Below are 17,172 nucleotides of genomic sequence, written 5' to 3'. Positions count from 1 at the left end.
TATATTATGGCAATCTACAAAGCAGTCTATCATTGCTACTTCTTCAAATCATGTTGAGGTAATAGCTATTCATGGGGGCAAGTAGAGAATGCATATGACTGAGGTCAGTGATACATTCCATCAAAGAGAGATGTGGCTTGAAGCTCGATATCAAGATACCCACAATCATATTTGAAGACAATGCAATATGCATAGCTCAATTGAAAAGAGGCTTTACAAAGGGAGATAGAACAGAGCACATTTCGCTAAAATTCTTCTTCACACATGATCTCTAGAAGAACGGCGATATTGATGTACAACAAATCCGTTCAAGTGACAATCCATTAGATTTGTTCACCAAATTCTTTCCAACTTCAACTTTTGAGAAGATAGTATACAAGATTGGAATGCGAAAATTGAACCAGTTGCATCGAGGTCTTCATCAGGGGGAGTAAGAATACGTGTTGTACTCTTTTTTTCCTTAACCAAGGTTTTTATCCCACTGAGTTTTTCCTGGTAAGATTTTTAATGAGGCAATACTCAAATGCGTATCCAGTAAATTTCTTTTTACATGGTCATTCAAGGGGGCTTATTGTGAATGAATGACATTAAGTTGTGATGTGGCAACCTCTTGAGTAAGACAATTTACTTACTAATTCTCCACCCCTTCATTTTGTACAAATAGTTACTCCCTCCGTTCTAAATTATGTGTCACCATTTCTTTTTTGGTCCGTCTCAAAAAGAATGTCGTCTTTCCTTATTTGGTAAGTTTTTAAAGACACAATTATAATTTTACCCTTAGCGGTCCCACTTAATTTTAAATACTATTACTTCTTTTTTATTTGTCTTTTCAATTAAAACTGGTCCCACTTGATTTTAAATATTATTACTCCTTTCTTTAATAAGGATCATTTTATAACTTTAATAAAGTCAATACTTATTTCTTAAATATCGTGTCCGATCAATGACGACACATAATTTAAGACGGAGGGAGTAATATATGTTTTGGCTATAAATAGCCATTACCTATAATGGAAGATAAGGAACTTTACACTCTCCAAATTTGTATGTTTTTAATTTTGTTTAATTTTACATTATTTTATAACATCTTACAAACAAAATAATCTCAAGATTTGTGAAATTTGTCAAAATTTCTCATTTCATACAATTTTACTAAATAAGCAAAAATATTCGTTAATAAGGCATCGGGATATTCTAGAGCACTAAACTAATAACTCGCATATTTTCATATTCCTTTAGAAATAATGGTCCTGGAAGTATAATTTTTTTGTAAATTTTCCCCTGAATTATTAGGCGTTAGTTTTTATGTCTAAACATCACTAAAAAATTAACACGTCTTGAAAATAATGAGTCATCTGTCCTGTGAACGAAATTTTATGGACAAATTAAGTTTTCACATGTCTTTTGACAATTGTATTCAAATACATGATCTAGTTCATGTGTTTTAATAAATATTTAGTGATAGTTCAGGTTGAAAACACAAATACCTCATAGTTTAAATATGAAACTTGCAAATAATAGATATTCCATTTTCAAATTTGCTTTTGATCATCATCTCTTCCTTTAATAAATAAATTAGTAAGGTGTACGTGATTTGTACGTGTGTATAAAATAAAATAATATGATAATTAAGATATCAAAGCAACATAATTAAAGCTGACCTTTACAAAATAATTTCATAGAGTCGCTTGAACATTCATCTACCACATGTATTAAGGCGAACAAAACATCAAATCCATTGGTATCCCAAGAAATAATACCAAACAAAATACTCCTATTATTTGAAATTGCACAAATAAAGAAATTTTTATATTTTTGTAAACACATAAAATTAAGGAAATAAATATGATCAATATCATACGAAATAAATAACATGAATTTGTAAACGTGGCCAAATTTAAGGATTATACCAGACAGAGAATAATGAGCGGCTTAGAGAGGGACGAATTTCACGAAAAGTTATAGAAAATCTCTCAAGTTTGCTTAATCTCTCTGTTGTCTTTTGATGAACACAAAAAATAATAACCCAACCCAAAGGATAAACAAGCGAAAAAATGCCAGCTTAACTATCAAACTAACCTTCCACCTTAATTCTGGTTCTCTATTGAATTTATATCATTATCCAATACACAATAAAGGTGCTAGGAAAAGTAATAAATGAGAGACTTGAGATCGATTACCCTCATCGACAAATATAAATTTATAACTTAAATAAAATAAACTACATGTGATAACAAAAATAGTAGAAAGATTCGAGAAGCATACCTTGGGATTTTTCACGATTGTCTTTTTTCCTTTCTATATATAAAGAACTCTAGACCTAATTTAAACTAAATTAATAGTCCTAAATATTAGGAGATTTTACACATTAAAAAATTTTAAAAAAAGATTTATAATAATAAGATAATTAGGTTAATTTTACTACTTACCAAGCTTTTCATTAAATTTTAAGATTAAAAATCTTGAAATTTTTCATACCTATTTAGGATTATTTTTTTGTTGTTTACTTTGGGTTTTTTAAGTTAAATTTAGGACTCCTTTTGTTTCTTTTCTAGACGCTAATTTAGGATTTTTATTATTATTTTTTTCATTTTGAGGATTTTTATATGATTTAGGACTCTTTTCTTCTTTCCAACAATAAGGCTTTTGATTTCTCTTTATAGTTAATGCTTTCCTTTTTAAAAGTATTGCTTGATTTTAAATAAAAAATTAAGACAAATAAAATAATTCTAAAATAATTTAAGAAAATAGTTAATGACAATTTTGTCTATTGCAAAGACTTTTAATGAAAGGTAAAAAGTTCAAATCAACTTTTAATATATTATTATTATTATTATTATATAGATATATATATAGATATAAATATAGATTATAGATATAGATTATAGATATTGATAATTACATATTATTAATTTTTTAATACACATAATTGTACAAAAATCCACCAGTCAACAATACTAGTCACCACTTATTCTTTGATATAATCTTTCATATAGTAAAAACATTCACGTCGAGCATGACTTTTTTATATATATATAAAATTCAAAATAATGGGTCATTTTTGTAAAGTATGTACTTATGGAACAAATTTTTGTTGAGTATTTTGGACAATGTTGAAGTTTCCATTAATGATAAAGGTATTAGACAATTTGCTAATGACAAAGGAAATAATAGACCAAAAGTGTAACATAAGACAAAATTGAGTAATTTCATATAGTGTAGGGGCAACAAAGACTACAACTTTAGTGCTTTCAGAACATAATTTGAAAGAAAATAAGCTCTAAGTTGTACAAAAAGAACTGGACAAGCAAAAAAAAGAGAAACAAGAAGCAATTTTGCCAAATGAGAAAACAAGTCGTCAGCAAGAACAAGGGACAGACTCAGGCTCGTGGCATATCAAACGATCATCCAAGTCAAATGCCGGTAACCAGCCCATTTTGCAGCAAGACGGACACCAATGGCCATTGCAGCACATATCAGAGGAACCGGGACCTTCCTAATTGCACCGGTAGTTTCACCTACACTTCTGTTCAAAGGCATCTTAGAGTGTTGCAGAATAGCCAAAGCAGTGTAAGAAACCATTACTACTAGTCTAACCCAAGGCTCTCCCACAGCAGCTAATGCAGCAGCAGAAGGTATTGCGGATGACACATAATCTCTTTTTTTGATAAATCGAGCAAAGGCAAACAAGCCCAAGAGTATAAACCAAAAGAATAGCTCGGAGATGTAACCTCTCACAGCAGCATATCCCATTATTCCAGCTGCTGTAAGCAGGTACGGTTGGCTGTTCACAGAATCTGGAACTGCCGCTTCACCAACAGCAAGTACACAAGATGCCAAAACGATGATTGTTGTCAGCTCCTGAATCGGTGCATATGCAATTACACTGGAGTAGAAAGCTCGAATGGAGTATAGTGTTGTTTCAATAAATCTAATTACAGCTGTGACCTGATCCCCTATGAAGTAGTATACAACGGCCAATACAAGTTTCGGGATGTAACAGATAAATCGGAAGACAGCACCCACAGCCTTTTTCCAATTACCCAGTTCCCACAAGACAGTCCTCCAGGCATATAGAAGAAAGGCCAATGCTGCATATTGACAACAATTACCGAGTTAGTGAAGTACTCTATTTAAGTTTATTGCTTGAAGATTTCCTCATAAATAGAGCGACACATGAAAACTGCAGAACGAGAATGTGATAAACTACCTAAATAATGATCAACAAGACTCAAACTGGTTCTCAAACTTAAGCACACACCTGTGCTACAAAATCTAGCTATGCAATACATTTGACGTGTATCCAGCGCTGTTGGAGAAAGTAGACTGTCTTGTATTACTCGTATATTACAAGAGGAGAACCTTAGAAGATTAGAACAGAAGAAACTAGTATCAAAATAAAGGTAACCGAGACACCTAGAATGGAGTGTAAATAGTGAAAAAAATAAAAAAAGAGCCTCAAGGGAACAGTTCTTTTAAAGCAGACATGAATAAGATCGTATCATGATCATGACTTTATTAGGATCGATTGTCGAGACCACTTTTAACTAGTGTATGGATTTTTGGAATTGTATAAAGTTCAATTGTTCTTTCTTGTGCTTTTCTAATAAAATCAACTTTACTTAACAGAAAGAGAAGAGAGGCTAATAAACAATCCACGATTTAGGCTATTAAGACTTGCCGCTGGATATGTCTATAATTTCCATTTTAGATGAGAGTTAACCAGAACCAAACAGGATGATAGGTAGTTCCAGTTTACCATTATTAAACTATTATCATAAGCTATTGAACTGCTAGTAGGACATAACGGCATTTATTTTTTAAAGATCACATTTTTTTTTTGCTTCATTCAAATAAGAGCAGCACTCGTTCAGACTTGGTCCATTGGACACAATGATCGCTATCCTCATCTCAATTTCTTTTATCTGTTCGCTATATGAATTCTCATAACATTACACTAGCAAACAGAAGCACTTGAAACATCAAACTAAGTAAAAGAGAAAAACAAAAGCTAGAGTACCATCAGACTGCAAAAAATTAGTTTCACAGACATATCAATCAATCAACTATGCATGCTTGGGGTCGACTATATGAATCATTTATATCCATTTTGCTGGTGGGAAGTAGCAGGTACCACATGGAATTAGTCGAATTGCGTGCAAGCTGGTCCGAATACCATTGTTATTTGATAACAAAAGAAAATAATACAGAAAAACAAAAACTGACTCTTTTCTTTTTGTAAGGGCAATTCAAGTCTCACACAGCAATACCAAAGCTAGAGTACAATCAGATGACCAAAAGATTAGTTTCTCAGGCATATCAACCAATCAACTACCCATACTTGGAGTCGACTATATAAATCATCTATATCCATATTATTCTGCTTTATTTGGGGCAAATTTTGTCCAGAAAGGAACACACTATACAGCTTTTGACCTATAAATTAAACCAATCTAACAGGTACATCAATCAATCAACTACCCTTACTCGGAGTTGGCTGTATGAATCATTTATATCCATTCTGCTTTATTTGGGGCAATTTTTTTTTCCATCAAAAAGAATTCTCCATCTGTGCCAGTTCCAAAAAGAATGTCTTTTTACTTTTTTTTGACAACTCTTTAATTTTATCTTTCCACATGAGATGTTTGATACCAGAAGATTAAAGAACATTTTAGTACATTTTACATATCTTTAGTTTAAGACCACAATATTAGAAGTCTTCTTTAACTTCTTAAACTTCATACAACAAAAGCATACCCAATGTAATCACACAAGTGGAGTCTAGGGAGAATAGTGTGAACGAAGATCTTACCTCTACCTTCTTAAACTCCATGACAAGTCAAAACCATACAAACAAATTGAAACGAAAGGAGTATACGGTAGAAATTTTTCGACACACCTATGAACCAAGGCCATCTGACAGGTTTATCATTAGCTTCTTTAGTCAAATACCTGAATCTATCAGGCATTGTACTCTCTCCACGAATCTCATTTTCACCTTTATCTACTCCACTATTCTCGGGTTTCACAACAAACCCATTTTTCCTACTCAATAAAAACCCACAATTACTACCAAAAAGCCCGGGATATTTGTGTGTCAATTCTAGTTATAGAGGCTTAATTCGGGGGCATAGAGAAGGGAAATCAAGAATCTGGTAACTCCCGGACTAATACAACAACAACTTACTCAATGTAGTCCCATAAAGTTAGTCTGGGAAGGGTGGGAAGGGTAGAATGTACACACACCTTAGCCCCTCAAAACAGTCAAAAGTAAAGAGGTTGTTTCCAATAGACCCTCAGTCCACAAAAGGATGTTCAATTCAATCCAAAATGAAGCAACAAAAGTGAAAGCATAACAAAGCATATTGAGTGGTAACTACAACAAAATAATACGATAATCGAAGTACAAGAAACAACATAGCATAACAAAGCATACGTGCAGTAACTATAACAAAATAATATGATAATCAAAGTACAAGAAACAATAGAAACTACGACGTACCTATGAACCAAGGCCATCTAACAGGTTTATCATTAGCTTCTTTAGTCAAATACCTAAATCTCATAGACATTGTACTCTCTCCCCGTACCTCATTTTCACCTTTAACAACTCCACTATTCTCAGCTTACACAATAAACCCATTTTTCCTTCTCAATAAAACCCACAATTACTATCAAAAAGCCCAGGATATTTGTGTGTCAATTCTAGTTTTGGAGGCTTAATTCGGGCCATAGAGAAGGGAAATCAAGAATCTGATAACTCCCAGACTAATCTACGACTACGACTGCTAATACAACAACAACATAACCAATGTAGTCCCACAAAGTGGAGTCTAGAGAGGGTAGAATGTACAAATATCTTACCCCCTCAACGGTAAAGAGGTTGTTTCAAATAGACCCTCAGCTCATAAAAAGAAGTCCAAAGCAATCCAAAATGAAACAACAAAAGTTAAAGCATAACAAAGCATATCGAGTGGTAACTACAACAAAAAGATACGATAACCAAAGTACAAGAAACAACATAGCATAACAAAGCATACTGTGAAGTAACTATAACAAAATATTACGATAATCAAAGTACAAGAAACAACAGAAACTATAGTAACTATAACAAAATAATACGATAATAAAAGTACAAGAAACAACAGGAACTACAGTAACTAGAACATAATCAACAAAATAATAGGATAATCAAAATATAAGAAACAACACTAACTATAACAAATAATACGATTATCAAAGTACAAGAAACAGCTGAAACTACGACGTACCTATGAGCCAAGGCCATCTAACAGGTTTATCATCAGCTTCTTTAGTCAAATACCTAAATCTCTCAGGCATTGTACTCTCTCCACGTGCCTCATTTTCACCTTTATCTACTCCACCATTCTCAGCTTTCACAACAAACTCATTTTTCCTACTCAATAAGAACCCATAATTACCATCAAATAACCCAGAATACTTGTGTGTCAATTCAAGTTTGAAAGGCTTAATTCTTGTGCCTTCACCGGACGTCAAGCATAGCGGAAGCTTTAATGCATCGAGTTGTCCTTTAATTCTGGTAATTGAAGAGATTTTGTTGAGAAATGGGGTTGAAGATGAGAGAGCTGAGAGGGTAATAGACATTGCTTTGGAGGTTTAAGGTTTATTGTTCTGCCATTATCATGAGAATTTTGGTTACTCACAAGAGTGGGGGCTTTGGGGTTTTGCATATAATTGGGTAACCCGATTAGCCCGACCGAAATCAATTCATGGTATTATACACGTTTATTTTTAGGAAAAATAACATAAACATACACTTTAACTTGTCCATCTATATAAATTCCCACTCTTATATAATAATTATAAAAAATACTACTATTAATTATATATCTTTATTAAATATATTGGGAGCTAATTATGTATCTCGACATATTTAAAATAAAATAAAAATGTATTGAAGCTAATTATGTATGTTTACTAGGAAAAAATATATTTTCATTGGATATATTTTGTATTTCGACAGATTCAAAATCGAAAAAAATATATCGGAGGCTAATTATATATCTTTACAAAAAAAAAGTTCTATCTTCGTTGTATGTATTGGGAGCTAATTATGTATCTCGATAGACCCAAAATTGAGATTTATAATTATTATATAAAATATCAAAATTTTGTCTAATTAAACTCCAAACTGTCGGAATTTATGTTGTTTGCCTTTTTTTAATTGTCACATTTCATTTTATAAAAGTCAATTTAACTAATCTTGCAAGCTTAATTTGGATTAGACCAATTTAATATTTTAAATTTTAAATTTAAATTTTAAAAATTATATGAATATACTTTAAGTTACAATTCTTCTCATATTACTATGATTTTAAAATACATCTTAAAATATTGATCAAAGTTCATATAATTCGAATCTCAAAAATGTAACAAGTACAATATTGGACAAAGTTTTCTAGACCGAAAATAAATAAATCGTGACAAGAAAATATTACAGCAATTAATTTATTGATTTCAATGTGAGTGTTACAACTTCTATGAATCCTTCGATTCGCCTTTTCCAATATAAATTCAAGGACTTAAAGCTTGACCTTGAATTTGAACTTGATTTGTTGATTTGAGGGACTTTATCTTAACTTGTGTTTGAATTTAAGGGTTTTTGAGCTTGTTCTTGAATATTACAGTCTTGATCTTGAATCTTGATGAACTTGATTTGAATGCTTGAGCTTTATAAAGAAATTGTGGCGTTTGATCCACGAGCTTTCTATTGCTTCTTGTTAGAGTTCTGAGATTTTTTTTCTGAATTATAAGACCCCTATTTATAGTTGTGAAAAGGGAAAGAGTCATGATGAAGATGGACTTTCTTTGGCCAATCAGATTTGAGTGACGTACCGCCTTTTATGGGCTTTGATTTCATGGGTCTGTTGCATCATTTTGACATGTGGCATGGTCCTATTGGATCCTTCTCTTGACTTGGCATGCCACGTCATTTGACACGTGACGCTTATTTGAGCCTCTAGAATATGATAATATCTTGAGCTTAGTAAAGTGGGTTCATCATTTGTAGCCCAAATTAATGGACTAACCCAATAAATATTAGATCTAATTTAAATTCATACATGCTTGGACTTAAATAATTAATCCAATTATATTAATCCGCAATATACGCAATATTTATTTGGGATTAATATATTTTGAATTTAATATAATTCGAATTCCGTATGAATTTAAATTTAATAAAATTTCAGTGCCCACAAATGCCCCTACTTCAAGACTTGTCGAGACATTTAATCTTTTTGAGACTAGACTTGAAATATGATTTATTTAAACATCCTTCCTTTGTGCTTCAAAGATTTTCATAGAGCTGAACCTATGCAATTTACATATTGATATTGCCTCTAAAAAATCTCCTATTTTTTTTTATGAATCTCTACATTTAAGACACGTTGGTGAGGCATGATATCCTATTCCAAATAGATTTTGGAAAACTTTTTACCACCTTACTTAACTAGGAATAAAAGTTTTCCAATTTTATATTGGAGAAGGAAACAACCCCCAATTTGAATTTGTATGGGAGAAGGAAACAACCTTTAATTTGAATTTGTATTGGAGATGGATACTTTTTCAATTTAAATTTATATAGGAGAAGAAAAATAACCCCCAATTTGAATTTGTATTGAAGATGGAAGCTCTTCCCATTGGAGAAGGAAACATATATCCTACAACTCTATAAAAGGATGTAGGTTCCCCATTTTTTCAATATCAATTTTGAGATTTTCTAGCCATGAATAATATTGAGGTAATTTCTTTCCCTCCTACTTTTCTTTTATTTTTGCCACTTTTTTCAGCACTGTATCTTAGTGGTAGAAAATTCATATCTTATTTTAGGAATATCAAAATCATGAATCGTTTGATATTCCAAAAACTAGACTTCGAGATCTATAATATATTCAAAATTCAGCGTTAAATTCCTTTAATATAATTCTCGATAATTTTTTGAAGTTAACCCTGAATTTTATCATGCTGAAAATTTCAGATCTGCGCATCTTTACTAAAACTTTCATATCTTGAAGTAGAAATGACGAAACTGCAAGCCATTTTATCCTTGTGAAACTAGACACAAAGATCTACATCATATTTAGAATTCATAATTTAATTCCTTTGAGATTATTTTAGGTATTATCCCAAAATCAGCATTGAGTTTTGATGCATCAACAAGTTCAGATTTACGTAACATCACCAAAAAAATTATATCTCAATGTGAGAGTATCGCAATTATGATCCACTTGATTCTATATATGCCGGAAACATGCATATATAGCATATCCAAAATTTATATTTTAAAACTTCTTGTATTATTCTGGATGATGTTTTTAAGGCGATCTTATATGCTGTCAAACAGAGCATTCCAAATTTGCTTCGTCTCACCAAGTAATTTATATCTTGATATAGGACCATCACCACCAAATAGAATTCTGATTGTTTCAGATTAGATTTTGAGAGCTTTATTCTCATTAAGACATCTTGTCTCAATTCAAGTTGGTGATATACAACTTTTAAGATCGCAACGCTCTGACAGGTAACATCCTTTCTATTTGTGTTTTTACTTTCTTTCTTGTTTTTCTCTTTTTTTTTGGTAGGGTTGGAGTAGGTAGTGATATGCAACAATTAGCCAGCTTATGGTACGATATTTTGAATTCTCCTTCGTCACTTTAAGTCTGAACAATTTTACTTGAAGACGGCGGACATCGGCTTAAGGTACGAGAGTTTAACTTCGCCTCCGTCACCTTAAGTCTGAACAATTTTACTTGAAGACAGTGGACATCGGCTTAAGGTGCGAGAGTTTAACTTCGCCTCCATCACTTTAAGTTCGAATAATTTTACTTGAAGACGGTAGACATCGGCTTAAGGTGCGAGATTTTAACTTCGCCTCCGTCACCTTAAGTCTGAATAATTTTACTTGAAGATGGTGGACATCGACTTAAGGTGCGAGAGTTTAACTTTGCCTCCGTCACCTTAAGTCCAAAAATTTTTGCTTGAAAACGGTATGGTTCTTTAAGTATGGGCCGTTTCACCGATGCATTTATGGGATGATATTCTTTAAGTATGGGCCCTTTTATTGATGCAATTTATGCAATTATCTTCTTTAAGTATGGTCCATTTTCAATGGTCAACTTAAGGTGCAAAGGGACATATTTTGTCCACCTTAAGACATGAAAATTTTAAGATCCTTTTAAGGATAAACCCATGAGATGTCAGCTTAAGGTGCGAAGGGACAAATTTTTTTCACCTTAAGACATGAAAATTTTGAGATCCTTTTAAGGATAAACCCGTGAGAGGCCAGCTTAAGGTGAAAAGGGATAAATTTTGTCTACCTTAAGACATGAAAATTTTGAGATCCTTTTAAGCATAGATCCTTGAGAGGCCAGCTTAAGGTGTAAAAGGACAAATCTTGTCCACCTAAGGCATGATTTTTTTATATCTTCTTAAAGATAAATCCATAAAGAGACCAGCTTAAGGTGCAAAGGGACAAATCTTTCTCACCTTAAGACATGGAAATTTGGGAGGCCTTGATTTGAAGACTTGGAGATTTTGTCAACTATCACTCCCAAATTTGGCGTTTTGAGCGGTTCAACTTCTAAATTTAGGGAGTTTATAGACTTCATCTTATGCGAATGAAGCTCGTATTTTATTGGAGTTTGCCCCTATTGAGCCACCAATACTTAGAGTGAATCCAAGATTTAATTAGAATATTTTCATACTTGGGTATCCATATGGTGGATACTGCAAAAACATATTTTTTTTTACACTCATGCAACTGAACTCAGAATGAAATTTCAAGTGACTATGTACCTCAATGATTAGGATCAAGTCACAACATAGTTCTGGGGTGAGTGTTTTTTTGTCCTAATTTTTTCATAGGCCGCCTCTTTTGAGATTTTCAATCTAGCGAATATTTTTATTTAGCCGTACACAGTTTATACTCTTGCGGGCCAGGAGTGGACATGCAGTTTATACTCGTGCCTTGAGGAGTGGACATGGAGTTTATACTCGTGCCTTAAGAAGTGTTTAGACTTGAAGAGTTCGAATTTAAAGAGCTTAGTGATATACAGTTTAGGCTCGTGTTTCGAGGACTATTTTAACTTGAATACTTAGCTCAAATTTGAAGAGCTTTGTGATTTGAAAATTTATCTCGTAGCTTGGTGAGCTTTATAACATTTAGCTCATATTTGAAGAGCTTGGAGATATGCAGTTTAGGCTCGTGCATTGAGGAGTTTTATAACTTATAGTTTAAGCTTATGCGTTGAGGTACGATTTAACTTACAGTTTAGACTCGTGAGTTAAGGAGTTTTGTAACTTACAATTTAAGCTCATGCATTGAGGAGCGTTGAGACATAAATAGTCTCTTCAAATTCAACTTAGGGTGTAAAATTGCCTCTACTATGAAGGTCTTTTATATCTTCAACTTCATAAGGCTTACAGAAAAACATCCATTGATCTCCTCTTATAATCATGCTTAATTCCATATCATGCACACAAGTTACCAACTCTTCAAATGTATTAGGTTTTAATGATTGCAAGATGTAGCAAAGACCCCAATTCATGCCTTGAATGCACATTTTAATACTAGAAGTTTCATTGAGGAGATCTTTACAGTTGAGGCTCAAACTTCTCCACGATTGATAAAGTCAACAACTGGCTCATCTTCATCATGCCGATCCTTTGTAAGTTCAGTCATACTAACGATATGCCTTGTGCTATAGAAACGATTAAGAAATTCTTGCTCCAACTGCTCCCAACTATCTATTGAACCAGGTTCGAGGTCGGTGTACCAATCAAAGACATTTTCTTTGAGAGATATACGAACTGCTTGACAAGATGATCACCATATATTCCAGTCTCATTGCAAGCCTCAATAAAGTATGTTATATGGTGTTTAGGGTCACCTTTGCCACCAAAATGTTAAAGCTTAGGAGGTTGATATCCATCAGGCATCTTTAAGTTATCAATTCTTTGTGTATACGACTTTGCATATGTGAGAGAAAATTTGGACGAGGACTCAAATTTATCTTTGATTGCTCCCATGATGAAGTCTTTCAATTGATCAATAAGAATCAAACCTTCAGCAGAGACTCAAAGCTCTTTGGTCTTTCTTGTTTGCCTTATGAACGACTCTCTTTTCTCTTGAATTTCAGGAAGCTTCATGGGTATCTAACTTGATTCTTTCTCATACATGCTCTTCATATTATTTGTTAACCTGGAAAGTTTATCATATCATTCTTGCACATAATTTGTTAAGTATTCAACTGCTTTAGCCAAGCTTGCTAGTTGTTCTTCTATCGTGGAAGTTATTTCGATGTTCTTCAATATTGATATTGAAAAAGAAGAGATGAGAGGTAGAAATTGTCCCACTGGGCGTGCCAGAATTTATTGGACAATAAAATTTTCTAGACCAAAAATAAATAAATCGAGACAAGAAAATATTGCAACAATCAATTTATTGATTTCAATGTAAGTGTTACAATCTCTATGAATCCTCTAATTCGCCTTTTCAAATATAAATTCAAGGACTTAAAGCTTTATTTTGAATTTGAACTTGATTTGTTGATTTGAGGGACTTGATCTTAACTTGTGCATGAATTCAAGGGCTTTTGAGCTTGTTCTTGAATATTGCAGTCTTGATTTTGAATCTTGATGAACTTGATTTGAATGCTTGAGCTTTATAGAGAAATTGCAGCATTTGACCCACGAGTTTTCTCTTGCTTCTTATTAGAGTTCTAGGATTTTTTTTTTCTGAATTATGCGAGTCGTATTTATAGTTGTGGAAAGGGGAAGAATCATGATGACGACAGACTTTTTTTGACCAATCAGATTTGAGTGATGTGGCGCCTTTTATGAGCTTTGATTTCATGGCCCTGATGCATTATTTTGACATGTGGCATGGTCCTATTGGATCCTTTCCTTGACTTGGCATACCACATCATTTGACATGTGGCGCTTATTTGGGTCTCTAGAATATGACAATATCTTGGGCTTAGTAAAGTGGGCTCATCATTTGTAGCCCAAATTAATAGACTAACCCAATAAAAATTGGACCTTATTTAAATTCATACATGCTTGGACTTAAATAATTAATCCAATTATATTAATTCGCAATATACGCAATATTTATTTGGGACTAATATATTTTGAATTTAATAGAATTCAAATTTCATACGGATTTAAATTTAATAAAATTTCAGTGCCCATAAACAAATGAACAAAGGGAGTAAAATACTAAAATATTAGTTTTCCTTTTGAGTTTAAGGGGTGTTTGATATGAAGAAAAAAAAATTGGGGGAAGATATTTTAAGAAAATAAGTATTTTTTTTTCGAATTGTTTGATATGTAAGCGAAAAATATTATTTAAATAAATAACTGTATATAATACAAGTAATAGTAAAGGAGTTGGAAGTAGGGCTGAGCATAAAATATTGAAAACCGAATTACCCAATCGAACCAAAAAAATTGGTAATTGGTATTCAGTACTTTGGTTTTTGGTATGGTATTTGGGAGTAAAATTTTAACATTTCGATATTCGAAATTGGGTTTGGTTCAAGATATTAATACCGTTTGGTATTCGGTATTTACCGAATATCGAATTACATACATACATACATACATATATATATACATATATATGTATATATATATATATATGTATGTATGTATGTATGTATGTCTAACCAACCCAATAGACAATAGTATTAGTCATTTCAAAAAATCTCTTAAAACTTGATAATATATTCATAAAAAGAAACAAAAAGAATACTAAATAAGGTTTCTATTAAATATACTCTTTGAAGTTTAAACGTAAATTTGCACTTCTCCAACTTTAATATGGTAAAATCAAATACCATATCGAAACGAAGTTTAATTTACCGATTACCAAATTACCGAATCGATGTTCATAAGTATGATATGTGGTATTTATGTTCAAATATCGATTACCAAATTACCAAATTCGAACTTTGAAAATACCGAATCGAATACCGAATGCCCACCCCTAGTTGGAAGTGGGAGTAGAGGTTTGTGGGGATGATGGGGCCGAAGGCTATGGTGTTAGCGATGAGGGTGGAGTGAATCAGTCAATATATAATAATAAATGAGGAACATAAACAAGGTGATGTGGTATCTTTCTATGGTCTCCATTTCTATTTATTTTTTTCTCCTTTTTTGAGATTTTTTTTCCTCTATTCTTTTCATGAGTCAATTAATTTGTTTAACAATTAAAATGAATATATCAATTACTATTTTATTTATTCATATTCTTTAATATACAAACTTAATGGTCTTTATTTTCATTACTTCCATGACTTTTGATGATCATAACTTCTAAATTATATTAAGTAATATTCATGATATCCTTTGATATTCCATATTTTTGTCCTATAAATAGAGGTATTATGAGTATTTTTTTCCTCCATCATCAATATTAAAGCTATTTCTTTCATTATGTATTGTTTAGAATTTTCATTCTTTAAACTTTCATATATATTTTTTACCAAAAAAGAATAAAAATTATTTGCGTATCTTCAAAAAGAGTGTGAATTTATTGAAGAAGAGACATTCGAATGGTCAATACGTTAGCAATATTGGTCGTTGTTATACGTTAGCATATTTGGTCGTTGTTATTCTTTATGATGTTTGCTTCTAACTTGAATATTGTGGATGTCTTCATAGTTTTTTATGCCCTTTTACTTTTCATGTTGTGATCTTCCTATTCACTTTCTATTGACGTTTGATTTATTTACTTTAAGTTTCTTAATTTGTTTATAACCACAATGGAATCATACTATAAATACATGTCTTACCATGTAAATGAAAAATTTATATATCAGGCAATGCTTGAGAAATCTTCCCGTTGTATCTTTTTTGTATTATAAAATTACTTTTTAATTATTGAAGTACTTCTAAGCCAAAATAACTTTTAAACACTTTCACAGTGCAAGTTCGAGTATATAAATATCAGCCTAAATATTTATTTGTTTGTCAATTTCAATAATAGGTAAAACTAATATGGAGATAGAAATTCTGAAACTCATCACTATATAGCTTGAATAAAAATATAAATCATTAGAATTAAAATTTTTCAGTAACTTAGAAAATAAAGAGAATGAAAAATATATTTATTTTCAAATCTCTTAATTATGTGTAAGAATATGATGTACAAAAATAAAAATTGCTTACAAAAGATCATAAAACTAAACAAATTATAACGAATAGTTGAATCTACATTGACAGTCTTAACTCAAGATTAATGCACGTTGCATCATGGATAATTATATAAGTGCTTTTAAATTAGAATCTAATTAATGGGAAAGAAACTTTTAAGTATGAAACAAATAATTTAAATATATATATATATATATATATATATATATATATATATATATATATAAAAGGTAAAATTTAAATATAAATCCTAACATGAGATGTTTTTTTCTAATAACAAAATATTTTGGTATGTGTAATGAAATCATTTCAAATATTATTTTTCCAACTCCTCTTAATTCTCTTTTCTCTACTTCTCCACTTTATTTTTTGTGAATTTAATATATATTGAATGAGGTATTCATTTGAAAAATTTAATGTAATCTTTAATCTTTGTATATATATAAATAAATAAATTTTATTCAGTAAACTTCAACTTGACTATTTTATTGGTCATAAAAGAGGTGATGTGACACCTCTCTATGACCTCCATTCCTATTTTTTTCCTCATTTTTTTTTTTAAAAAAATTGAGATGTTTTTTTAAGTTTTTATTCATAATCTATTTAATAAATTACTTTTAAAATATCACTAAATACATGCAAAAGTTAAAGCCCCCATTTGACAATTAATTTAAATCTTTGAGGGAGACCTCTTTCTCTTGTCATCCCATATCATGCTAATTAGTAATTACAATGGCCTTTCATATACTTTTATATGTAGTTTTCATATAATCAACAGTAAAAATGACTTTAAAAAATATCTTTCTACTTTTCGTTCATGAAAATGAAGTTTCACCAAGCTCTATTTTTTTTAATAAAAATATTTATATTTTTATTTTCATCAACATACATAATTAAGTTTTGTATGTGCATTTAAAAATTTGTTTCCATTCTTATCTAAATTTATTAAAGAAATCGTTAAAAAATACTTTT

General features: G+C 31.4%; 1 protein-coding gene across 2 annotated transcripts; it reads right to left on the bottom strand.

Moving 5' to 3' along the window:
- Positions 1–3,189: 3,189 nt before the first annotated feature.
- Positions 3,190–7,770, bottom strand: LOC107845656. Of its 2 annotated transcripts, none has more exons than XM_016690086.2 (2): positions 7,272–7,770; positions 3,190–4,091 (listed from the first exon to the last, which is right to left on the bottom strand). In XM_016690086.2, the coding sequence occupies exons 1-2, from the start codon at positions 7,624–7,626 to the stop codon at positions 3,397–3,399; spliced, it is 1,050 nt and encodes a 349-aa protein (XP_016545572.2). In that variant the 5' UTR covers positions 7,627–7,770; the 3' UTR covers positions 3,190–3,396. The 2 variants fall into 2 exon arrangements, with proteins under 2 accessions (XP_016545572.2, XP_047254461.1); XM_047398505.1 differs by lacking the exon at positions 7,272–7,770 and adding an exon at positions 6,503–6,587.
- Between the last annotated feature and the right edge of the window lie 9,402 nt (positions 7,771–17,172).

The sequence above is a fragment of the Capsicum annuum genome, chromosome 10 (genome assembly GCF_002878395.1).
Source record: "Capsicum annuum cultivar UCD-10X-F1 chromosome 10, UCD10Xv1.1, whole genome shotgun sequence".
NCBI lineage: Eukaryota > Viridiplantae > Streptophyta > Magnoliopsida > Solanales > Solanaceae > Capsicum > Capsicum annuum.
Note: the sequence above shows the minus strand (reverse complement) of the source record. Positions and strands in the feature narration are given on the sequence as shown.